This window comes from Manis pentadactyla, chromosome 2 (assembly GCF_030020395.1).
Source record: "Manis pentadactyla isolate mManPen7 chromosome 2, mManPen7.hap1, whole genome shotgun sequence".
NCBI lineage: Eukaryota > Metazoa > Chordata > Mammalia > Pholidota > Manidae > Manis > Manis pentadactyla.
This window is the reverse complement of record NC_080020.1, coordinates 76,922,645-76,949,511: the sequence shown is the minus strand read 5'-3', so window position 1 is coordinate 76,949,511 and position 26,867 is coordinate 76,922,645. Positions and strand designations below refer to the sequence as shown.

The 26,867-nt window shown below is 34.9% G+C and overlaps 1 protein-coding gene across 6 annotated transcripts in view; it reads left to right on the top strand.

Moving 5' to 3' along the window:
• The window catches only part of XRCC4 (X-ray repair cross complementing 4), a 258,936-nt gene that overhangs the window by 93,599 nt on the left and 138,470 nt on the right, over positions 1-26,867 (top strand). For all 6 annotated transcript variants that reach the window (XM_036914214.2, XM_057493754.1, XM_057493751.1 and 3 more), the window contains one exon: positions 15,154-15,320. In XM_036914214.2, the coding sequence (XP_036770109.2) occupies positions 15,154-15,320 (167 nt within the window). The remainder of the gene's footprint in view (positions 1-15,153; positions 15,321-26,867) is intronic.

Below are 26,867 nucleotides of genomic sequence, written 5' to 3'. Positions count from 1 at the left end.
GAAATCTAATTTCAAGTTTTCATGTAGGATTCTACACAAATTTACTGACTGCATTTCACATATTCTTAGTACTCTCTTTGTCTTAGATCTAGAGCTCAAAATCTGAATTTATTTTTCACTCCAAAGAGACTTCTGTATTAACTGACATGATACCTGACACATAGTACATACTCAGTAAATGTCTATTATTAGAAAAATCTTGTGGTGTAATTTATTTCATCATATTAGTGGAACATATTCTCTGCAAATGGCTTTATTATTTTGAAGACATTATTTCATTGACTTCTGGTCAATGAACGTCAATGCTATAAAAATCCAATGCCATTATAATTCTTGATCATTCACATGTAAGTTATTTTATTGTTTCGGAATATTTTAGGATTCTTGTTTTGTCCAAAATGTTCTAAAATTTAATAATGCTATGTCTTCATATAAGTATTCTTTTAATTCATTGTGCTAGAACCATAGTAGACCCTTTCTATCTGGAAATTTATTTCTTCCAGTTTGTGTATTTTTTTTCTGCTTTTCAGATTCCTTCTCTGTTTTATTTTCTCTTTGGCTGGTTTTGTTATTTAGATTTTTACCTATCCTCTACTGATCCTCTAATTTTCTTACATTTTCTCTGCAATTTTCTACCTAATCATTAATTGTATGTTTGTGTGTATATGTGCAAACCCAAATTCCATCCTTTGGCACCTCAAATCAGTGAGTGGATTCCGCTGCTTCTACGTAAGTTCTCAGAAGTAAGAATGCCCTGTGAGGAACAGTTATGTAAACATGGATCACCCCTGTTAAAGTAACTCCATTTGCTGCCTGCTTTTGGTCATTCTCCAGTCCCTTCAAATAGGTTTCTTTGTTTTCGGGGTGGTTTTTGTTGTTGTCAGAATTTATAGCTGTCATCTCCAGAAGGTTAATCTAATACAGTTTATTTGGTTTTACCTGAACTGGAACTACCTCAATGTTAACTTTTCATTGCATGTTTCCTCAAAAGAAAATTCAATTAAATGCATGGTTACCATCCATTGTGCTCTCCAGTTCTCAATCTCATCAAAAATAGATACTAATTTTTGTATCTTAGAGGGAGTTTTCCCATGAAGTAATTATTCATCTAAATTTTGAGAAATTAAAAATTTTTAGAGTACTATTTTTTTAATCTGTCTCTAGGGAAACAAGGAAATAAATAAATATTACAAGTTTTCTGTGTAACTATTTTGGATAGAAATTTGTTTCCTAGAGATCTTCCATTGAATTACAATTGATAAAGTGTTTTAAGATTCTTAGTAAAATTTTGGAATGAAAAAATTTGGTAGAAAATTTTTTAATCCATAGTTTAAAGATATTTATTTAATCTATAGTTTAAAGATAATTATTAAACTTTTAAAAATTCCTTAGAAATAAATTCACAAACCATTTAAAAATGAACATATTTTAGCATTTTATTTAAATTATTTGAGTTACTTCATATGATTTCTTAAGGATCACTAGATTTGAGATTGTTAGTTTATGTTGACAGATTTTAAGGATAATGGTGTTATTGTTAACACAGTAAGTTTTTATGAAAAGTTTTGGTTTCCTAAAAGTTTCTAAAGTCAATAAAATTCCTTCCAGCCAGTCATGCTATCCCATCATCAAATTAGTGTTATTCAGTGCTTGGGAGCTGAATCGGGAGGTTGGCCTTAAGTTTCTGCAATTTTTAAATGATAAAGGACCAGAAATTCGTAATAAGAAAAAAAAAAGATCCTACTGTTTTGATTTAATTTTCCTATAGAATGTTTTGAGAAAACTGAGCAATTTATTACTAAACAGGATAAACTGGTTTAAATTCAGCAATAAATGATCCATGATATTTCATACTATATCCTATTACGTTTCTTAAGTATCTGATTATAACTTTTGTGCAGTGTTGCTTGCTTACTGTTTCCATGAGGCCTCAGGAGCTAAGCAACAGCAAACAGTGGTCCTGGCCCTGGCCAGTGAGATTTTTCTCTGTCATAGCCACTCTGGAATGCTACTGTGTTAAAGTAATCAACCATTTTTAGAAGATAAATCAACTTCAAACTGTAAGAGTGGATTTTTTGTGTATGTGTGTGGCCTTGGATGTTAATTCTGTTGTAGCTTATTTGTGAAATTGTTTATGACCAGCCCGTAGATTTCTTTTCAGATTTCCTCTAGGGTAAGTCATTATTTTGGTTACAGTGGTTACAATTGCTTTTTCAGGATCTCACTGCAAGTAAATGTCAGTATTCAGATTCTATAATGAGATTTCCAAGGTTCTCAAATACCATATAATTATTTTGGTATGACCAAAGAATAAAAAATAATAAAAAATAAGACTGAGTAGGCAGTTACATTCATATTTGTACCTGCAGATCATTTATTAGTCTTATCAGCTGTTGTGTAGGGAATGAACAATGAGAAACTTTACCAAAAAACATAAAAATAATTCTTGATTAGATGAAGAAACATAATGTTCCTGAATGGAGGAATTGCACTTTAATTCATGTTGAAAACAAGTTAATTCCTTAAAAAATAATTTGAAAATGAATGTAATTCCAGACCAAATTTATAGTATTTTTTAGATGCTTTTTGTTTTTGTTTTTTGTTTGTCTGAAATGCACAGTCAAAGTTTCCTGGGATATGCTTGGCAAAATTGAACAATATAATTTTGAAAAAAAATGATGTGATGGAACTTATAATCCTTAACAATAAAACATTATAAGTTAAAGATAACAAAAAAAGCAAGCTACTACAATAAAAGCAGCGACCAATGGGAAGAATAGGAAACTCAAGAACGTACTTAAATATACATAAATATGTAGTTTCATTCTTTTTTATTGGAATGTAGTTGATATACAATACTCTTGGTTTCAGATGTATAATGTAATGACTCCATAATTATGTATATTACTAAATGTTTACCATGGTAAGTACAGTTAGCCCCTGCTCATCATCATACCAAGATATTTGAATATTATTGGTTATATTCTCTGTGTTGTATATCGATTGCTATGATTATTTTATAATTTGAAGTTTGTATTTTTATTCCCTTCACCTATTTAACCTCCGTGTCCCCTCCAACACACACACACACACACACACACACACACACACACACACACACTCTCTTCCCCTATGGCAACCAACAGTCTGTTGTCAGTATTTACAGGACTGTTTCTTTTTTTTTTTCACTTTTTAGATTCCACATGTAAGTGAAAGCACATGGTATTTATCTTTCTGTGACTTATTTCACTTAGCATGATACTTTCTAGGTCCATTCACATTGTTGCAAATAGCAATATTTCCTTTTTTATTGCTGAATAATATTCCATTGCATACATGTACCACTTCATCTTTATCCATTCATCTATTGAAGGGCACTTGGGTTTCTTCCATATCTTGGCTATTGTAAATGATGTGGCAGTTAAACATAGGATTGTGTATATCTTTTTATCAGAAATTTTGTTTTCTTTAAATTTTCAGAAGTGGAACTGCTGGGTTATATGGCATTTCTACTTTTAGGTTTTTGAGGAACCTCTCTACTGTTTTCCATAGTGGCTGCATCAATTTGCATTCCCACCAACAGTAGGAGGGTTCCCTTTTCTCTACATCCTCGCCAACATGTGTTACTTCTTGTCTTTTGGATAATGGCCATTCTAACTGGTGTGAGATGATACCTCATTATGGTTTGATTTGTGTTTCACTAATAAATAGTGATGTTAAACATCTTTTCATGTGCCTGTTGGCCATCTGTATGTCTTCTTTGGAAAATGTCTATTCAGGTCCTCTGTCCATTTTTTAATTGAGTTACTATTATTATTTTTGGTGTTGAGTATCATGAATTCTTTATGTATTTTGGATGTGTTCTTTATATATTCATGGGTTCTTTAAATATTTATATATTTTTTTATTCCTCATTGGTTATATCATTTGTGAATATATTCCCCCATATCTAGGTTGCCGTTTTGTTTTATTGACAGTTTCCCTTCTATAAAGAAGCTTTTTAGTTTGATATAGCCCCATTTGCTTACTTTTGCTTTCTTTCCCCTTGCCCAAGGAGACATATCCAGAAAAAAATGACTCATGCTTTATGTTCAAGAGATTTTTGCCTTTGTTTTCTCTAAGAGTTTTATGGTTTTATGTTTTGTATTTAGGTCTTTAATCCATTTTGAGTTTACTTTTCTGTATGGTGTTAGGGAGTAATCCAATTTCACTCTTTGCATGTAGCTGTTGAGTTTTCCCAACACCATTTATTGAAGATACTATGTTTTCCCTATTGTATATTCTTGCCTCCTTTGTCATATTAATTGACCCTATATGCATGTTTCTATTTCTGGGCTCTCTAATATGTTCCACTTATCTATGGGTCTGTTCTTGTGCTAGAGTTTCTGCTGAAAAACCAGCTGATAATCTAAGTGGGGCTTTCCTTATATTAAAAGTAAGTTGTTGCTTTTCTCTTGCTGCTTTTAAGATTTTCTCAGTCTTTGATCTTTGACATTTTAATTTCTGTTTTCCTGTAGACCTCCTTGAGTTCATCTTATTTGGAGCTCTCTGACCTCCTGAACCACCTGGTAAATTGTTTCCTTCCCCAGGTTAGGGAAGTTTTCAGCTATTATCTCTTCAAATTATTTTTTGTGTCTGTCTCTCTCTTCTTCTTGAACTCTTACCATGTGGATGTTAGGACAGTAGATGTTTCTTCTTCGTCCTCTGGTCTGCTGTTCATTCCCTCCAGTGTATTTTTTATTTCATCTATTGACTTCTTCATCTCTGATTAGTTCTTCTTTTTAGATTTTCTCTTTGTTGAAGTCCACCTTGAGTTCCACCATTGTTTTCTCAATTCTGCTGAACATCTTTATCATCATTGCTTTAAATTCTTTATGAGGTAAATTGATTTAGTTTTTTGGTAGATCTTTTTTTTTTGTTTTTTTTATGTGTGTGTGTTTTCTTGTTCTGTTATTTGGCACATATTCCTCTATTTTCTCATTTTGTATGACTTTTTGTGTTTGGTTCTTTAAATGATTTGAAAGGGCTTGCTCTTCCAGTCTTGAAGGATTGGCCTTGTGTAGGAGGGTCCTCTGTGTAGACAGTGTGTGCCTTGTGGTTTTGGCAAGCTGGAGCCTGAGTGAGTGTGAGACAGGCTTTCCTGGTCCTGGGACTCTCAGGAGGTTGTCCTGGAGGCACGGACGGTCTGGGGGGCTGTTGGAGTGGCTCTTGGGTGGGCACCTGTGGATTCTGCACTGCTGGGGGTAGAATCATGGGCATGCAGTGGGTCGGGAACACACTCAGTTAACTCCAGCAGAGTTCCCTGTGCATCCTCACCCATAGGCCCATGCATGCCCTGGGCTCCTTTGGGGAATTACTGTGTCAGTGCCTGCTGAGTCCCTCTGGTCACAGGAAGGCAGGCCCTGTGTGTACTCTGTGGTGCTCTGGGGAATTCTCATGTGGATGCCTGCTGGTCACACTGGTGGCATGACAGCAGACCTTGCACGTGTTGCTTCCAGCCCTTGTGTGCTCTGGGCTGCTCCAGGAATTCCTCTGTCAGCACCCATGGGTCCCACTCGTAGGGAGATGGCAGGCTCTGTGCATGTTCCCCAGGGTGGTTGTGCACTCTGGGCCATGCTGGGAAATTGCCTTTATGGTGCTGGCCACAGGTTTGTGTACCCTCCTTGTGGCCAGGGAACTTTCTGGTCCCATTGATGAAAGCTGGACTAGTGGATATAGTGGGCAGTAAGGTAAGACTGCTGGATCTCCTGAAGGCATGCCTAGGCATGGGAGGGGGCCATCAGACTGCCTCAGCGAACTCTGAGGTTGGTGTGTGTGCCCATTCCCTGCTCTCATCCACACTAAGATGGGCAGAAGGAAAGGAAACTGGTGCTGGCTGACTCCTCCGATCCCTGAGTGCCTCCAGTGGTTTCCTTGCCAAGTGGCAGATGGAGTTGCTGTGCTGAGAGTGGGATTTCTGCTGTTACAGTGTCTCTATCTTTCCTACTATTTTTTTTTAATGTTATATTTCTGTCCCTTTTTGTAGAGAAAGTGTTCACTTTGGTTCCCATTCTTTTTCAGGATGAAATGCTCTGTGTGTAGCCGTAGATTCAGTGTGTAGGTAGGAGAAGTTGAATTCAGGCTCTGTACTCTGCTATCTTTCCAGAATCCCTCATTAGTTTCTAATAATGGTTGCCCCTTATATCAGTAGGTAGAGAATAGACCACAGAATAAATGGTAAGGAAACAGTGGTTATCTGTTTGGGGAAAGAAATTAAAAAATGAAAATATAGGTGATTAATTACTTTCTCTGATTTGCAAAGACCTTAAAAGGAAACTATTTTTAGATTTGACTATATTAAAATTTAAATGCTGTATAAGTAGTATCGCAAAACCAGAAAAATATTTGTACCATTTATGGTCAAGTATTCATTCACTCAGTTAGCAAACATTTTTGAATTCCTGCTGTGAACATGAGGCTTAGATTGTGGGTAAAGAAGGGAGACAACAAACATTTAAGTAATAAAAATGAATGAAGATAATAAGAACTGCTATGAAGATTATAAAACATTGTTTCTCAATGTCTGTACTAATGGCATTTCTTTGTAGGACTGTTTGGAGGGTACCAGAATGGTTATACCATAGTTAGGGTAGTCAAGAAAGTATCTCTAGAGACGTAACATTGAACAGAGACTTGAATAAAGTAAAAGTAAAGTTCTATAGGTTGAAAGTCCAAAATAGTAGTGGTCTCATCTAGCTAAATCAGTGTGTCTTCAGGGCTGCTTTCCTTTCTGGAAGCTCTATAGGAGAACCCATTGCCTTGCCTTTTTCCAGCATCTGGAAACTATCTACATTTTTGGCTCATGGTCTCCTTCCATCTTCAAAGCCAGCAGTTTTGCAACTTTCTGTTCCTCTCTTTAAACTACATGTCCCACTGACTAGTTGGGAAAGGAGGTTCTCTGATTTTAAGGATTTATGTGACTAGATTGGGCTCATCCAGATAATCAAGAATAATCTCCCCATCTCAAGGGCTATCACTTTAACACATCTGCAAAGTCCCTGTTTGTCGTAGAAAGTAACATATTCAGAAGTTCCTGGAAGTAGGGTGTAGACATGTTTGGGGAAGCATCATTCTGCCTATTACATATGGAGTGATTGGCCTAAAAAGCAAGTGGCTGGATATAGCGAAGTCAGGGGGAATGGTAAGAGATGAGATTGGAGAGATATTTAAAGAGAGAATAGGATGTAATAAAATGAAACATATCAATACCATTCTAAAGAACTTTCTAGGGTGATAGATTCTGTATCTATGCTGCCTAATATAACAACTACTAGCTATATGTACGTGGCTCTTGAGCACTAAAATATGTCTTGTGTTACTGAGGAGCTCAATTTTTAATTATAGTTAATTTAAATATAAATAGCCACATGTGGATAGGGACTACTACATTAGCATAGATACTAGATACATTTTTGGAGAAATTTGTTGTAACCAGATAAGAAAAAATGGACAGTAGCTGGAATCAGGGATATGGGACTAAGGAAGTTTTTGTTTTTTTAGATTGGTAATATTGAAGCATATTTAGATTCATTATGTATTGTTGAGCTACAAGTTACTGCAAACTTAGCAGCTTGATACTACACACATTTATTGTCTCATGATTTCCATGGGTCAAGAGTCTAGGCATGGTTTTGCTAGGACTCATGTTAAAACTGCAGTCAAGTTTTAAGCTAGAGCTGCAATCTTAAGGTAAAAGATCTGCTTGCACAGTCATGTGGATGCTAACAAAATTCAGTTCCTTATGGCCTGTTGGACTGACAGCCTAAGTTTCTTACTGACTATAAAGGTTAATTTGTGCCAACTTGGAAATGTGGCCAAACATTATTCTGCATATTTCTGTGAGGATGTTTTCTGTGAGGTATTAATATTTAAATCAGTGGATTTTGAGTAAAGCAAAATGCCCTCCATTAGAATGTAGGCCTCAGTCAATCAGTTGAAGGGGATGACTAGGAAAAAAACCACTGACCTCTAAACAAGAGGGAAATCTGCCAACAGATGTCATTGGTTCTTCCTAGGCTCCAGCCTGCTGACCTACCCACCAAGGAGGTTTTGGACTTGCCACTTTCCATAATCATGTCAGCCAGTTCTTTAAAATGAATCTATTTATATACATATATATGTATATGTGTGTGTGTATATATATATATATATATATATATATATATATATTTATTTATTTATTTATTTATGTATGTCTACACACACACACACACACACACACATATATCCTATTGGCTTTATGTCTTTAGAGAATCCTGACTAATACACTGGCTGTTGGTCAGAGGCCTCCCTCAGTTTTTAAGTGATTATTTGCTAGAGAGCCTTGGTTCCCTGAGACACATGGGCTCTTCAACGTGGCTGCTAGTGTTGTAAAAGCCAGCAAGGAGAGAGTCTGTTAGTAAGATGGACATTAATCTTATATAATTTAATCACTGAAGTTTCATGTGTCACCTTTGCCATATTCTTTTGGTTAGAAGCAAGTCACAGGCCTGCCTACATTCAAGGGAAAGATATTACACAGACATGAGTACAAGGAGGTTGGGATAATCGGGTTAATCTTAGAGGAAATCTGAATACTCTTTAAGCAGTCATTTCTCTATCTAACCTTCCAATGGCTTTTGTTAGAGTAAATTCTTAATTTCTTATTGTGGCCTACAAAGTCCTACATGAGCTAGTCACCTGTCTAGCTTTCCAATCTCATCTGCTCTGTTCTTCTCAGTTTTTGCAAGGACTGCTCCCTGTCTACTTATATTAAGGTTACTGTGGCTTCTAGTCAAAAATCACAATACTCATTTAATTTTCTTCATCAAATGTACAACTGAGATATTATTTGGTCATTATGCATCATCAAATCTCTCCACTAAAATATAAGTTGCAAGAGAGTAGACACATTGTTTTTCTGTTCACAACAGTGTCCCTAATGCCTAGTACACAGTACATACTCAAAACGTCTGATAATGATCGAATAAATGCATTCTGTTTCACCATGTAAGAATGGCGGCACTAATGTGAGTAATACATAGTCTCTATCCCTTCACAGCTTTTAGCCTAGTAAAAGAAAAAAAGAAAAGTAAATACTGTAATGCTATGATAGATGTCCATACTTTCCCACTAGACAACCAGTACAAATAGTGAATGTCTACTGGGAAACACAGGGAGGGGTTGGTTCAGTTGTGAGGGGAATGGGCAGTGCATTCTGTTTGGGTGTTTGAAGTCTGAGTATAGGATGTCCTGGTGGCACCACTAAAAAGGGGTTAAAAGTGTATGTACGTCTGAAGTTTAGAAAAGATACCACCCAGAAATAAACATTTGGCAGTTTCTAGCTTATCTGTAATAATTGACACTGTGATTGTGGATTACCCTATAACTCTGTAGAGAAAAATAAAAGTCAGTCAAGGGGGACCATTCTAAGAAACTACCGTTTAGCATCTGAGTACAAGATAAAAAAGGATACTGCACAGATATTATTAAATAAGCATTAGAAGAGTACACAAGGTAATGTTTCTTTATCAGCACCTAATACCAAAAATAAAGTAACAGTCAAATACTAGGCAACCCCTACCCTCTTACCTCCTTCCACCACCTGATCCAGTTACTATATAAAAGAAACTTCCAGTTTATCTTAATCCATATATAGTATAATTTTTCATTGTTAATTATAATTCCTAATTAGGCTAAGCTAAATCTTCTAGATTTTACTGTATTTCCCATGGGCAAAAGACTCATCATCTCTATTTTAAGACAGTGATGGAGTGAACATTTAGTTACTCAAAGTAAAAGTAACTGCTGAGATTCCCTTAACCACATAGGCTTTTAGATTTTTTGTTCAAGGATTCTCTGACTCCCACCAATGATTTTTGCAATTATAAAAACTAAAGAATTCAAAATAAGAATTCAGATGATACTTAATATATTAAAGCATACAGCATGGCCTAAAAATGCTAATAATTTGTAGCATTTTAAAGCTCAATATTATTTTTCATTTTGGATTATTGCTTTTAGATTGTAAGAACCTACAGGATCTGAAATACACAGAGCTTTACTTGATCATACAATCATCTTGAGATGGTTAGGCTTTTTTTTTTTTTTTTGATGAGCTATAAGAAATTTGGACAAGAAAACAGTTGGAAAGGTGAGATTAATAGTCTCACAATGTAATTCTCTTATCTCTTTAGAAAGTCCTTACTGGTATTCTTTTCTCAGTTCTAGCTACCTTAGAAGATAAGTGTAACCAGCTGCCAGCTGTGTTACTGCTTTAGGAGGTTTATTTGTAATGTTCTTCATTTAAATCTAAAATAAAACATTTCAGCAGGCCATTAAACCAAAGGTTGCATGATACGAAGATCTTATAAAAGTATAGCTGATTCAGAATACAGTTGATTAACATAACTGTTAATCTCTTTTTTATTATATTATTTGATTTCCTCTATTACTAGAAATTTACAACTATTTATTACAACAACTCTGTATATGCAACTATGTATTTATCTACAATAGGCAAAATATTTTGTATTATAAGCTATAATGGGCAGTCTTTACTTTTTTAGTGTACACATATCTAGATATAGCCATACATTTTCCTGATTACAAATAAATTTAAAAACACATAAATGACAAAAAGAAAATGAGTTTCTAGTTGACCATTATTTGCCTAGTGATAACATCAAAATATCTGTATTCCTCCTTTTCCATCTTGGTTCCCAGGACTGTAACAAAGATTGACTCTGCAAGGTTATTTGAACTGCTTTGATAATGTATCAAAACTCAAACCCTTTAGTTGATGTGTTTTAAGCAGAATATCAACTCTCAACTTGATAAACATCCTCTCCCAGAATATTGAGAATGGCCACAAACAATTCCCCAGGATTTGGTTAGTAGTTATCCATAGTGTTTATTTTGGATACTTTACTAATATATTTTTATATTTAATATTTATAAGTAATATATATTTACTTATATATATTTTTTATCTGTTTGACCATTCCAAAGAACCTGATAACTGAGTACATAACTTTATCTCTACACATTCTTTAAAAAGCAAATCTGTTTAGGTTTTATTAAACCTATGTATGATTATAGTATCAAGTGCTACTATGCAATTTTTTAACCATGCCATACTAGTCAATAAAATAAAAATGTTCAATAAAATTAACTGCTTAAACTATTTCTTAATTTGCATTCAAAGCATCACTGTCTCAATTCTTTTCTTTACCTCCTCCATTATAATTACATTCCTTTTACATAATAAGGATCATTTCAATAGAAAAATTCATTTCTTTATTGAGCACTGAATATATGTCTAGAGCTGTTCAAGATACTTTGGAGACTGTGAAAGAAATATAATATATGGCCTCTGATCTCAAAGAGCTGGAAATTGAAAGGGCAACATTACCTTTCTGAAAAAAACAGAGAAAAGTATAAGGATGAAATTGAGTGAAAAATTGTGAGACAAACTCTGAAGTATTAAGAATAGAGAGGTCAAAGTAGACTGATAGTTAAAGAGAACTTGACCTGGCTTTGAAGTATTGGAGAAAGGGCTCTGGGATTTAATCTTGGTCTTGAGGAATTAACAAACAGATATCCAGAATAAACAAAGCCCTGGCTAAAGAAAATGGATGTGCTTTCTGAAACTGAAAAGTTTTAATGCAGAGCAGATAAACAATTATATTATTTTACTAGCTAAAATTATGACAACTAGTACAAACTACTATGATTATCAAAATTTAAGAAGTTATCATTCTCAATTTTTTACATACACAAATAAACACATAGCTTAATATCTTAGATTATAGACTGAATGCTTAGTATAGGTCTGTGTGTACTTAATTCTCCATAGGATCTTGAGAACTGACTACAAACAGAAACTTACTTTTGCCCATGCCTCTGAAGAGTCATGTTTTCAAATGTCTCTAATTTGTGGTTTCTGAATCTGGTATACCATTTGAAATGAAGTCTTTATTTTATATTGTAGATTATTTTGAAATTGCAGAGCTAATGAATAGTGAACAGTTGTGCTAATAGCCTTACATGTCTAACAAAAATCTAAAGTAGAAGATTTCAAAGTGGACCCAGCCATACTCTTGTGTGAATTTGCTGGTTTTAAAAACAACACTTTTCTAAATTGCTGCTATTTGTGTGAGGGGCAGTATAGGATAGGCTGGATATAGAGTTAGAGGATAGAAATATTTTAGACTTCTCAATTCATTTGGCCAGGTATGAGGCCCTTACTTAAGTCCATTGTATGGAGGCATGTGCCCTCTTGTTTCTGTGATGATGTGGACAACTTGGAACAGCAGCACAGAAAGTGGAAGGGTGTTTCCTGCTTTGGCTTTGAGCCATGTGTACACAAGCAGGATAGTCCGGCAGAGTCATTCTCTCATACATTCCAGAATTTTCCTAAAAAATAATCTGAATATTTCAAGTGATACTCTTTTCTTTGACTGAATGTCTAGATACTTCTCAGTTATTTTTATTGTTTGGAATAATAGATGTTCACACCTGTTAAGGGACCGGAAACTAGTGAGTATAATTAGAAAATAGAAGCTGAAAATAGTTGCCTACTCTTCAGACGAAATGACATTTTAAGTTTATTCTTTATTGAAAGCCAAGAAAACTATTTAAGAAATCTCTTGGAATTTTGAATATATATATTTGAATGAAATTTTGAAAGAAGTTGCTTGTTACTAGTGATTAAGAATTGGTCGCTTCCTTTGCCATCTAAGATAGAAGGGTAGGGGGCTTGTGTTTCTCTCTGTATTTGTATTTTACTGACTACTTTATTCAAGATCAAAGTGTGGCATGAATTCATCAGGCTACAACACTTGGCATTGTTCAAACTTTCCTTTCTATGAAAAACCCTTTCCTTTCTAAAAATGACTGTCTTAGTCAAAGCTGCCTGACAATTGAGATAATGAGAAAATACAGGTGAGTTTGTTTTCCTGATAATGCAATCTGTTGTCTAAAAAGAAGCCTAATTTTTCTTCTTTGTGTCAACTCAAAAAGTAATATTCTACAGGTGATCTGTATCTTTTTGTGTGTTTATTTGCATTAGGAGATTCAAAAGGTAAATGCTCAAATTTACTTTTAATTTATATTCTTTACATAGATAAAAGTTTCTTACATGAACTTTATGCTTGTTAAATATATTCATATTTCATAATACAAGAAAACTGCAAATGCTTTTTGGCCATTTGATTCTAAGTTTAAGAGAAATAAAAATAAATCAGATGTGACAGTTTGAAGCAATTTCAACTGAATGAAATTTTCTTGGACTTTTATGAAGTCCTTTCTTTTTTCCTGGTAAAGATGGCTCAAATTGCTGAATTTAGGTTATGTAAATAAGCCTAATACAAGTGGGTGTACTCACTGAAATAAATGTTAATTTTCCTTCCTAGGATTCTCTTTCTTTTGTTAAAAAACAGGAAGAAGTGGAATATAACAAATGATTAAACAGACATTATACCTACTTGGGTTTCAAAAATATATATACAATTTCATTGTGGCTAGAATTGTACTATTGAATCCTCTAAAATGTTCCTATAATACTGAGAATATAAATATCCTTTGTTTTCCTTTATATTTTAAGCAAGTATAAATAAATGTTTCTCAATATCTAAGAAGTATCAGTATTTCAGCCTTTTGGCAGGTTGCTGTAATAATAAGTAAGACATCTACCTCAGTTTCTTTCTGAAAATTTAAATTCATCCAGAAAATTTTACTCTGTAGGGTTAAACATACAGATGATCCTAAACTATAGGGACTAACTGAAATGTCTTATAAAATGCCACTCAGATTGCCAACACTGGATTTTTACTTAAGTGACATTTAGTTTTATTTGTAAATTGACTATTAGGGATTTGTCTCAGAATTATCAACCACTGTTAAATATTTCTCAATCTGTGTATAACATATTTATAGAAATACTCTTTTAAAGCAAGATATTTTAGAAATATTCCTATTAGACGAATGCCATAATATAAATTACTGATCTAGGAGGCTAAAAAAAGGAACAAAAACAAAAAGCTCTCAGATTTTATTCTTAATTTTACCACTTAATGCCATTAGAATCTCTCTTCAGAATCGTGTAGGTTATGAACCTAGTACTTCCTCTTACTAGTTGTTTAGTTATGATACCCTTTTATGTGAGGAAAAAGCATAACAGCATAGGATAGTAGGATCTTGATTTTATCCCTTCAATATATGGGATAACTACTCTAAACCTCAGTTTACTGATCTATAGAATGGATGTAATAACAGTTCTGTTTTGTTGATGACTAGATGAGTTTATATTTGTGCTATGCTTGAGTTATTCTTCAACTGCAATACGTAGTAGCTACATAATTATTATTTAAAAAATCTTATATTTAGTCATAACTTTAATTTTAATAGTAAGATTATTTATAGTTTATTATTATTAAATCACTGTTTTTCAGTATCTTTACATACAGATGAAGAGAACCTGTGTTCTCATCAAAATTTTATGACTATAATAAAACTGTATTATGCTATTTTATTTTAAAGTGCCCCTAATAGAGTATTTATTTTTATGTTCTACTTTTTAGTATAAGTACCGAAACTTGAACTTAACATTACTATTTGTAATTTGTAGCAATAAATTATTATATTTTGATAAAGGAATAATTACTGTATGGTGCTCCCAGTTTCCTAAAACCCTACATTTCTCTTAACTATTACCAAAATTTGGCTTTCTTCAGAAGTAGATTATACCACTATTCCATTGTTACCATCAATGTTAATAGAAACTAGATTAAAAAATCTTTGTGTATAATTCCTTTTTCTTATTCTGAGCCTAGTGACTTAAATTAGGTTGTAGCAAATAGGTGGTAGAATGCTTCTATGTTATTTATGTTGTTTTCTTTTCTGCTAGGAGGTGGGAGAGTGATTTACCAGTTATAAAAATTATTGATTTGTATGATAAACTTTAGTAGGGAAGTAGGAAGTTGCCCAATTTTTTGTACTGTATTCTTATCTGGTAAATGCTCTGTATTTGAGTCTTATGCTTTTATTCCCACAAGGAAATTATGTATACTTATAAATGGGCCACCTTAATCTTGATATTCTCCCCAAACTAACAATATTTTCCTTTCATCCTAGTTCAGACTTGGTTCCTTCAATCTAGAGGAAGTTGCAAACCCAGCTGAGGTCATTAGAGAACTTATTTGTGACTGCCTGGACATCATTGCAATAAACCAAGCCAAAAATGAGAACCTGCAGAAAGAAAATGAAAGGCTTCTGAGAGAATGGAATGATGTCCAAGGACGGTGTGTGCATAATGTGCTTGTATTATAAAAACACTAAGCTCTCTTTATATTATGTAGCTTTTATAATACATATAGAATAACATTTAAGATAAAGTCTGTTATTAATTATACCTCTACTTAAGATGATTAAACCAAATTATTGGTCACCATTATACATTAACACTGTTAGGCCATTAGTATTTGGTGGCACCTCAAACTGATAAAAATAAGGAGTAATTAGGAAGTGAAAGTCAGAACCTTTTAATATTAATAAAAATTTAGGTAGTTGATGTTTATAAGGATTAATTTAACCCAAATTACAGGATTAATAATGAATGAAAAAGAGACATTATTTATTGATTCTTTCTTTGGAATTGTTTCTTTATTTGGTATATTTATATGCATGGCAACTATTTCAGATGATGTGTGTTTTGGCTTCTGACAGAGACTTATTTTTTCTAGTTGATTGAAAATTCATACTACTGGCATTGTAAAAAGATGAGGTAATTTTGACTACTGGATAAGACACTTGGAAGCCTTTATTTTCCTGATTTTACTTATATTTTAAATGACAAACAAGAAAACTACTTCTCTTCTCAATTATGCATTTTCTCAACTATATCATAATCTAAGCTGGCCCAGGGTGTAACCCATGTAACTCTATTACACAGAAGATATTTGAAGGAAATAAAATGTATGTTGTGAATATTTATATCTCTATAGAGATATACATAATATAATATGAATGCATTTGTACATATATACAATGCAACATCTGAAAGAATTATGTGGAATATATATATAATAATTATAATTATTACATCCATAATTTAGGTGAATTTTTTATCTTTATTTCAAACCAGGAGCTCTAAAACATATGAACATTATTGAATTTAGGGACTTTTTAGGGTAATGACCAAATTTGTTCTACATGGACATTAGTTTTTTTTTTTTTATATATTTTATTTTGTTATCACTAGTCTACAATTACATGAAGAACATTATGTTTACTAGGCTCTCCCCTACCCCAAGTCCCCCCCACAAACCCCATTACAGACACTGTCCATCAGCATAGTAAGATGTTGTAGAATCACTACTTGTATTCTCTCTGTTGCAAAGCCCTCCCCTTTCCCCCACCCCCCACATTATACATGCTAAGCAAAATACCCCCTTTCTTCTTCCCTGCCCTTATCCCTCCCTACCCTCCCATTCTCCCAAGTCTCTTTCCCTTTGGTAACTTTTAGTCCATTCTTGGGTTCTGTGATTCTGCTGCTGTTTTGTTCCTTCACTTTTCTTTTGTTCTTATACTCCACATATGAGTGAAATCATTTGGTACTTGTCTTTCTCCGCCTGGCTTATTTCACTGAGCATAATACCCTCTAGTTCCATCCATGTTGTTGCGAATGGTAAGATATGTTTTTTTTCTTATGGCTGAATAATATTCCATTGTGTATATGTACCACATCGTCTTTATCCATTCATCTACTGATGGACACTTAGGTTGCTTCCATTTCTTGGCTATTGTAAATAGTGCAGCGATAAACATAGGGGTGCATCTGTCTTTTTCAAACTGGAGTGCTTAGGGTAAATTCCTAGAAGTGGAATTCCTGGGTCGAATGGTAAGTCTATTTTGAGCATTTTGAGGAACCTCCATATTGCTTTCCATAACGGTTGAACTAATTTGCATTCCCACCAGCAGTGTAGGAGGGTTCCCCTTTCTCCACAACCTTGTCAACACTTGTTGTTTGTCTGTTGGATGGTAGCCATCCTTACTGGTGTGAGGTGATATCTCATTGTGGTTTTAATTTGCATTTCTCTGATAACTAGCGATGTGGAGCATCTTTTCATATGTCTATTGGCCATCTGAATTTCTTCTTTGGAGAACTGTCTATTCAGCTCCTCTGCCCATTTTTTAATTGGATTATTTGCTTTTTGTTTGTTGAGGTGCATGAGCTCTTTATATATTTTGGATGTCAAGCCTTTATTGGATCTGTCATTTACGAATATATTCTCCCATACTGTAGGGTACCTTTTTGTTCTATTGATGGTATCCTTTGCTGTACAGAAGATTTTCAGCTTGATATAGTCCCTCTTGTTCATTTTTGCTTTTGTTTTCCTTGCCCGGGGAGATATGTTCATGAAGAAGTTACTCATGTTTATGTCCAAGAGATTTTTGCCTATGTTTTTTTCTAACAGTTTTATGGTTTCATCACTTACATTCAGGTCTTTGATCCATTTTGAATTTATGTTTGTGTATGGGGTTAGACAATGATCCAGTTTCATTCTCTTACATGTAGCTGTCCAGTTTTGAGAGCACCATCTGTTGAAGAGACTGTCATTTCTCCATTGTATGTCCATGGCTCCTTTATCAAATATTAATTGACCATATATGTTTGGGTTAATGTCTGGAGTCTCTAATCTGTTCCACTGGTCTGTGGCTCTGTTCTTGTGCCAGTACCAAATTGTCTTGATTACTATGGCTTTCTAGTAGAGCTTGAAGTTGGGGAGTGAGATCCCCGCCACTTTATTCTTCTTTCTCAGGATTGCTTTGGCTATTCAGGGTCTTTGGGGTTTCCATATGAATTTTTGAACTATTTGTTCCAGTTCATTGAAGAAAGTTGTTGGTAATTTGATAGGGATTGCATCAAATGTGTATATTGCTTTGGGCAGGATGACCATTTTGACAATATTAATTCTTCCTAGCCAAGAGCATGGGGTGAGTTTCCATTTGTTAGTGTCCTCTTTAATTTCTCTTAAGAGTGTCTTATAGTTTTCAGGGTATAGGTCTTTCACTTCTTTGGTTAGGTTTATTCCTAGGTATTTTATTCTTTTTGATGCAATTGTGAATGGAATTGTTTTACTGATTTCTCTTTCTATTGGCTCATTGCTAGTGTATAGAAAAGCCACAGATTTCTGTGTGTTAATTTTGTATCCTGCAACTTTGCTGTATTCCGATATCAGTTCTAGTAGTTTTGGAGTGGAGTCTTTAGGGTTTTTTATGTACAATATCATGTCATCTGCAAATAGTGACAGTTTAACTTCTTCATTACTAATCTGGATTCCTTGTATTTCTTTGTTTTGTCTAATTTCCATGGCTAGGACCTCCAATACTATGTTAAATAACAGTAGGGAGAGTGGGCATCTCTGTCTTGTTCCTGTTCTCAGAGGAAAAGCTTTCAGCTTCTCGCTCTTCAGTATGACGTTGGCTGTGGGTTTATTGTATATGGCCTTTATTATGTTGAGGTACTTGCCCTCTATACCCATTTTGCTGAGAGTTTTTATCATGAATGGGTGTTGAATTTTGTCGAATGCTTTTTCAGCATCTATGGAGATGATCATGTGGTTTTTGTCTTTCTTTTTGTTTATGTGGTGGTTGATGTTGATGGATTTTCAAATGTCGTACCATCTTTGCATCCCTAGGATGAATCCTACTTGATCGTGGTGTATGATCCTTTTGATATATTTTTGAATTCGGTTTGCTACTATTTTATTGAGTATTTTTGCATCTACATTCATCAGGGATATTGGTCTGTAATTTTCTTTTTTGGTGGGGTCTTTGCCTGGTTTTGGTATTAGGGTGATGTTGGCTTCATAGAATGAATTTGGGAGTATTCCCTCCTCTTCTATTTTTTGGAAAACTTTAAGGAGAATGGGTATTATATCTTCTCTGTAGGTCTGATAAAATTCCGAGGTAAATCCATCTGGCCCGGGTGTTTTTTTCTTGGGCAGTTTTTAAATTATGGATTCAATTTCTTTGCTGGTAATTGGTTTGTTTAGATTTTGTGTTTCTTCCTTGGTCAGTTTTGGAAGGTTGTATTTTTCTAGGAAGTTGTCCATTTCTTCTATGTTTTCCAGCTTTTTAGCATATAGGTTTTCATAGTACTCTCTAATAATTCTTTGTATTTCTGTGGGGTCCGTCGTGATGTTTCCTTTCTCATTTCTGATTCTCTTGATGTGTGTTGATTCTCTTTTTCTCTTAGTAAGTCTCACTAGAGGCTTATCTATTTTGTTTATTTTCTCAAAGAACCAGCTCTTGGTCTCATTGATTTTTTCCATTGTTTTATTCTTCTCAATTTTGTTTATTTCTTCTCTGATCTTTATTATTTCCCTCCTTCTGCTGACTTTAGGCCCCATTTGTTCTTCTTTTTCCAATTTTGATAATTGTGACATTAGACTATTCATCTGGGTTTGTTCTTCCTTCTTTAAATATGCCTGGATTGCTGTACACTTTCCTCTTAAGACTGCTTTCGCTGCGTCTCACAGAAGTTGGGGCTTTGTGTTGTTGTTGTCATTTGTTTCCATATATTGCTGGATCTCCATTTTAATTTGGTCATTGATCCATTGACTATTTAGAAGCGTGTTGTTAAGCCTCCATGTGTTTGTGAGCCTTTTTGCTTTCTTGGTACAATTTATTTCTAGTTTTATACCTTTGTGATCTGAGAAGTTGGTTGGTAGGATTTCAATCTTTTTGAATTTACTGAGGCTCTTTTTGTGGGCTAGTATGTGGTCTATTCTGGAGAATGTTCCATGGGCACTTGAGAAGAATCTGTATCCTGTTGCTTCTGGGTGTAGAGTTCTATAGATGTCTATTAGGTCCATCTGTTCTAGTGTGTTGTTCAGTGCCTCTGTGTCCTTACTTATTTTCTCTCTGGTGGATCTGTCCTTTGGAGTGAATGGTGTGTTGAAGTCTCCTAAAAAGAATTCATTGCAGTTTATTTCCTCCTTTAGTTCTGTTAGTATTTGTTTCACATATGCTGGTGCTCCTGTGTTGGGTGCATATGTATTTATAATGGTTATATCCTCTTGTTGGACTAAGCCCTTTATCATTATGTAATGTCCTTCTTTATCTGTTGTGACTTTCTTTGTTTTAAAGTCTATTTTGTTTGATACTAATACTGCAACACCTGCTTTTTTCTCCTTGTTGTTTGCATGAAATATCTTTTTCCATCCCTTGACTTTTAGTCTGTGCATGTCTTTGGGTTTGATGTGAGTCGCTTGTAAGCAGCATATAGATGGGTCTTGTTTTTTTATCCATTCAGTGACTCTATGTCTTCTGATTGGTGCATTCAGTCCATTTCCATTTAGGTTGATTATCGATAGGTATGTACTTATTGCCATTTCAGGCTTTAGATTCATGGTTACCAAAGGTTCCAAATTACTTTCCTTACTATCTAAGAATCTAACTTAACTCACTTAGTATGCTGTTACAAACACAATCTAAAGGTTCTTTTCTATTTCTCCTCCTTTTTCTTCCTCCTTCATTCTTTATATATTAGGTATCAAATTGTTTACTTTTTGTCTATCCCTTGATTGACTTTGGGGATAGTCAATTTTATTTTGCATTTGCCTCACAATCAGCTGCTCCACCCTCCCTACCATGATTTTACTACCTCTGGTGACAGCTATCCAACCCTAGGAACACTTCCATCTATAGCAGTCCATCCAAAATAGACTGCAGAGTTGGTTTGTGGGAGGTAAACTCTCTCAGCTTTTGCTTATCTGGGAATTGTTTAATCCCTCCTTCAAATTTAAATGATAATCTTGCTGGATAAAGTAATCTTGGTTCCAGGCCCTTCTGCCTCATGGCATTTAATACATCATACCACTCCCTTCTGGCCTGTAAGGTTTCTGCTGAGAAGTCTGATGTTAGCCTGATGGGCTTTCTTTTGTATGTGATCTTATTTCTGCCTCTGGCTGCTTTTAACAGTCTGTCCTTATCCTTGATCTTTCCCATTTTAATTACTATGTGTCTTGCTGTTGTCTTCCTTGGGTCCCTTATGTTGGGGGATCTGTGGATCTCCATGGCCTGAGAGACTATGTCCTTCCCCAGATTGGGGAAGTTTTCAGCAACTACCTCCTCAAAGACAGTTTCTATCCCTTTCTCTCTCTCTCCTTCTTCTGGTATCCCTATAACGTGAATATTGTTCCTCTTGGATTGGTCACACAGTTCTCTCAATATTCTTTCATTTTTAGAGATCCTTTTTTCTCTCTGTGCCTCAGCTTCTTTGTATTCCTCTTCTCTAGTTTCTATTTCACTTATATTGTCTCTTCCACCGTATCCAACCTGCTTTTAATACCCTCCATCGTGTTCTTTAATGATTGGATATCTGACCTGAATTCATTCCTGAGTTCTTGGATGTCTTTCCGTACCTCCATTAGGATGTTGGTGATTTTTATTTTGAACCTCCTTTCAGGAAGAGCCACGAGATCCATATCATTTAAATCTTTCTCGGGAGTTGTATTAACAATTTTACTCTGGACAAGGTTCCTTTGGCGTTTCATGTTTGTATATGGTGCCCTCTAGTGTCCAGAAGCTCTATTCTGGAGCTTCTGAGCTCCTGAAACAATGTTGGGGGTCGCAGGGGAGCGGTACTGGTGCCTGGGGGTAGGAAAGAGCTGTTCTCCACCTCCTGGCTCCTGTGCCTGGCTCCTGTGCCTGTCTCCACTGCCTGAGCCAGTGGGCTAGTCACACAGGTATAAGTTTTTGTCCCAGAGCAGCCAGATATGGATCCCTGCTTTCCACAAGCAGCCAGAATCACAGTCTCCCCAGGAACTCTGCCTGTATTAACTTTCCAACCCAGTAGTCATGTGAGTCTCATGAAAGCACCATGAAATGTAGGTTTGTGCTCCCAGAGCAGATCTCCGGAGCTAGGTATTCAGCAGTCCCAAGCCTTCCACTCCCTCTCTGCTCCGTTTATCTTCCTCCCGCTGGTGAGCTGGGGTGGGGGAGGGGCTCGGGTCCCACGGAGCCACAGCTCTGGTACGTTACCCTGTTAGCTGAGGTCTGCTCTTTTCTCCACGTGTGTGCAGTCTGATGCCGTCCTCTTTCCTGTTGCTCTCTCAGGATTAGTTGCGCCAATTAAATTTTCTAATTATATCCAGTTTTAGGAGGAAGCCTCTGTCTCCTCTCACGCCGCCATCTTTAATCCCATTCATCGATATATGGGCGAATTAATGAAAAATGAGAATGGCTTTATCACTATCAATGTGCATGTGAAAATGAGGTTGAGTAGAATAAATTATGTTTCTATATATTCAATTACATTAATTAATGTAAGACATGTCAACTTAACACCTAACACCTAAAACTTAGCTATAGTAGCTCTCAGTTGTTATATTAAGAAAGCATTTATCTTGTTGTCTTTTAACTTTGAATTAATTTTTATCTCCAATTATATAAAAATAGATTAAATCGAAACTGTAAATGTTAGGAAGCCACACAGAAAAATAAGTGAATTTTTTTCTTTCACTTTCCCTTTAAAATTCTTATTTGTTTAAATCAATATCAAGTAGCTGTGTTAGAAATTTCTAGCATGTTTTTAGGCCTATATTGGTAGTTCGTGTGTGTTTTTCTATTTTATATATGAAATAAATAAAAGAAGATAATCTATGGTTGTGATAGGCCATTGTATTGAAAACTCAAAATACTCACAGGATGATAGGAAATTTGATTCACAGATTGCTTAGAAAAATGCAGACTGGATACTTAGTACTTGAACATATTGCTTTAAGATGTCTGCCCGAGGATGAAAGAGGTAATATCTCATCAGTATTCAACACCACTGCCCTACAATGGAAAGCAGCAGGGAACAAAGATGAGACTGCGGAGATGAATGCATCCTGTGCTATAAGACAGCATGTGAGGGGTGCATACACTATGCGGCCCACAGATGCTTGACTTGCTATTTCTGAACTATCCAGGAACGGTTTATATGTTATTGTGGCAAGAGGTTTTCTGTTTGAATAAAAGCACAGCCATGTATCTTATCATCAGTCTTATTTTGGTGATAAGCTTATGCTCCAGCTATTCTTATTATGGTAAATACTGTGTTACATATCTTCTTCAGGATCTGAAGATGTTTGCTATTGGGGTGGCCCTTCGGAGGAAAGAGAATCCACTCCAAAGAATTCTAGGCTCTTGATTGTATTCCAGGTATTATATTAGTAGCTTTATCTATTTCCCAAATTGGATTTTCTTTCCTTTCCAAGAAGACAGTGGTCATTTTGAGGAACTGGAAGTGCAACATGGTCATGGCCAATCCATCACTGGAAAATGAGCAAAGGATTTACACTGCAGCTTCCAAAGGCAGTAGAATAGTACTGATTAAGAGTATTTAGAGAGATTAGAAATAGGACATGAGCATACCAAGGTAGGTAACTGAGGACACAGAAGTAGAGAATCATTAGAGTGGGTGCTGTCGTGTTAGGCCTGGCCACAGTTCAGTTTTCTGAACATGACACTCATATTAGTGTCCATCCATGATCTGTTATAAATGACATAAAACTAAATGCGATTTATTCCCAGAGGAATTAACCTTTAAACAAAAGGGTGTTAACAAGAAGCCTACACGTCAAAACATGTACCAGGGAGTCACTCTGGCTGAGAGGGGAAAGGAGATGAAGAGAGAGCAGACTATTTGCAGAGTTTTAAACCAGCCAATAAAATTAAGACAAATGTAAAGAAAGCCTAATATAGACATAACTTGTTTAGGGGAAGACCAGGGTAGAATGTAAACCCTGTGGTACTCAGCCAATGAGGAATCAGGGGAGGGATTCGCCTGCTAAGGAATAAATTGCTTGTTGTAATGACCCTAAGTGTGCCTACTCACCAGAAACCTGATCTTGCAAGACTGTAATTAAAGCCTTGCTCCCCTGTTCTCTTTGTCTCCATGTCCATTTATTGACTTTGGACCTGTGAGCTTGTTTCTCACATGATCCAATCATTTCTTCCCTATCATTGTTCCAGATTGTGTAGGAGTTGGAGAATGGTAGGGAAAGAGGCAGAAAAATAGCTGTTGAGAATTCCCTTAGAAGCTGGTAGATCGGTCTGAAATATATTTAATAAACAGTAGGATATTATATGAGCAAAAAGTAATCATTTACACATGTGCTTATACCATGGAAAATGTTTATAATATGTTAGGGGGTAGAAATGTGAATTACCAAAAATACGAATAGTATGTATGCCGTTGTTTGCAAAATATCTTAAGATATGGAAGATCTAGGAGGAGAAAATTAAATGTTAAAAGGGATTGTGGATTAAGTATTCCTTTACTTTGGGGGGTATTTTGGAATATATTTTTGTATTTACATATCATTATAATCAGAGACAACTCTAAAGCTATTTGCATTTGGGATGACAGGAAAATAAACGAGGTTTGAATAAGAAATGAGGAATCACCATATAAGTAAAAAGAATGAGCTTTAATTTATAGACTTTTAATAGACATATTTGCTGTTATTTTTTATTTACTGTTTAATAATTGTGTTTTAGGTTAACCTTGAACAAGTGACTTTATTGCATTAATTTAATTTAGTATATTTTAGATAAAAGGGAAACATTAGAAATACTGTATGTGTATCCTTAGGTTATTAACTGTATTTTATTCCACTGGTTTTTCCTATTTAATTTCAAATAATAGCTCTCAAATTCCATGTGACTGAATAGGTCCTTTGTTTGCACTCAGACATCCAGCTTTATTCTGAGTTATAATTATTAAAACTATAATTGGAGGTGGTTTTCAGCAGATTGAATGGATTGACACTTACGGAATCATTAGAATAGAAAAGACCTTGAAAGCTCTTCTACTTCACCTCTCTGCCTTCAAGCTAGGATCACATTATATCCAGATGAATTCAGTCCAATTTTTGAAGACTTCAAGAGATATCGTCAACTCCCTTTGGTAGCTCATTACAGTGTTTAAGAACAGTCAGAAAATTCTTCCTTCCATCTTTTGGTAATCTGAGTCCTTCACAGTATAGTTGAAGGCCATTTCCCCTTGTTCTGTCATCAAAAGGATAATGAACAGCTGTTTACCATCTTCTTCAGTACTTAAAAGCTTAATAAATCTCTTTGCCACTGCCTTCTTTTCCAGTTCTTTTTAGCATTTTTTGTCCTCCAAACTCTATTCAGATTTTCTTTTGCTGTAGAACCCTGACCTGGATATAAATTTGGCCAGAGCTGATTGTAAATATAAGGATCACTGTGCTGTTCTAAGTAGCACATGTTCACATTTATGTGCCTATTGTTTTATTTTGGTTTATTACTTAATCTATTATTTTATTTTGGATGTTATTTCTGGGTGAGATTGCCTTGTTTCTGCTTTTATTTTTGTTGTTGTTTTTGACATGTTATTCTTAGCTTCATTGTTTTCCCACTCAGAAATATTTTATTTTGAATATTCAGTATTTTCTATGTTTAGTTTTTATCCTTCTCTTAAAAAAAAATCTTTCTCTAAAAAAAAAAATCATTATCCTTTCTTCCAAATTCTTAAATATTTCAGTTCTAGGTTACTAATGAAACTTAACATTATTGTTCTGTTATCCTAGTCACTAATGAAGCCTCATTAGGCCTTTGCTGTTTGGTGTTATGTAGGTTTCATCTGGTTTGAGCTTTGCCTTGGATGTGCTCCTTGGACTGGTTGTGATGCAGTTGTGTGTGAGTTCTCCCTTAGTATCGCGAGAGTGAATCCCAGTCCTCCTTCACAAAATGGCTGACCCACTAAACCTGTCCAGGGCTTGACGAGGAGGGATGGCAGGAGGTGTAATGTGAAAGGTGTAGTAACATCATGGTGCTGTAAAGGGAGGATTGGCATTAAAAATGGGGTAAGGAGAATGGTATCCACCTCTCTGTTCCTGAATATTGAATAAAAAGGATAATGTTCTTCAAATTAATAATTGTAAATTTATGTTCTGAAACCATTCACGTACTACTCTGTCCCAGCCAATTCCCTACCCCTCAGCTTAGTCTAGACTGAGTGCTTTCCAGCTTGATGATCAGAACTTTGGTTGCAACAAAATCCTAAGGCTTTGCTCAAGCCAACCAAGCAAGTTTGGTTGCCATTCATCCTGTTGAGTTTGCTCTCCTATCACAGAAATGTTACCTGTGACTGTGTAGCTGCGACACTGGTTATTTAGATTAACAATATTCTTTAGACAAATTAATATATTTCATTTTGATACCTATTTTCATTTTTAATTAATATATTATACCAAATGTTAATTTTAACAAATGTTTGGGAATTTGCTTGATAGTTGTTAAATGCATACTCTTTCAATCAAGAATTATTGAAGTGATTTATATGGAAATTAAGTATGCATTTAAATCAGATAAATTACTAAGTAGTTTCTATTCCTAAAATTTTATGCAATATAAATGAAATTTTTAAATATTTTTATAATTTTTATTTCACATACATTTAAAGTATTTTATTATTATTACATACTCAGGTGTTTTAGTGTTATGTGTGTTCTTTATGGCATGTATTTTCATCTTTAAAAAATTTATATTAGTGTGTTACATTAGAAAATACAAGGAAATGAGAATATAAGATTTACACAACACTTTGCTTTCTGAAACATAAATGAAGAAAAATATAAATTCCTGCTTGAAATAAGCCATCAATATTGGCAGCACCTCTTCCACATTGGCTCTATTTTTCCCCCACACCTTTTGGAGTACTTCTTTCTTGGAAAGCATTGCTTAATGAAAGGACTACTGTTATACTGTAAATATTAGTATTTGCCACACTTTTTTTTAGAAGCTGAAGAGTATGAAAAATGTTACTG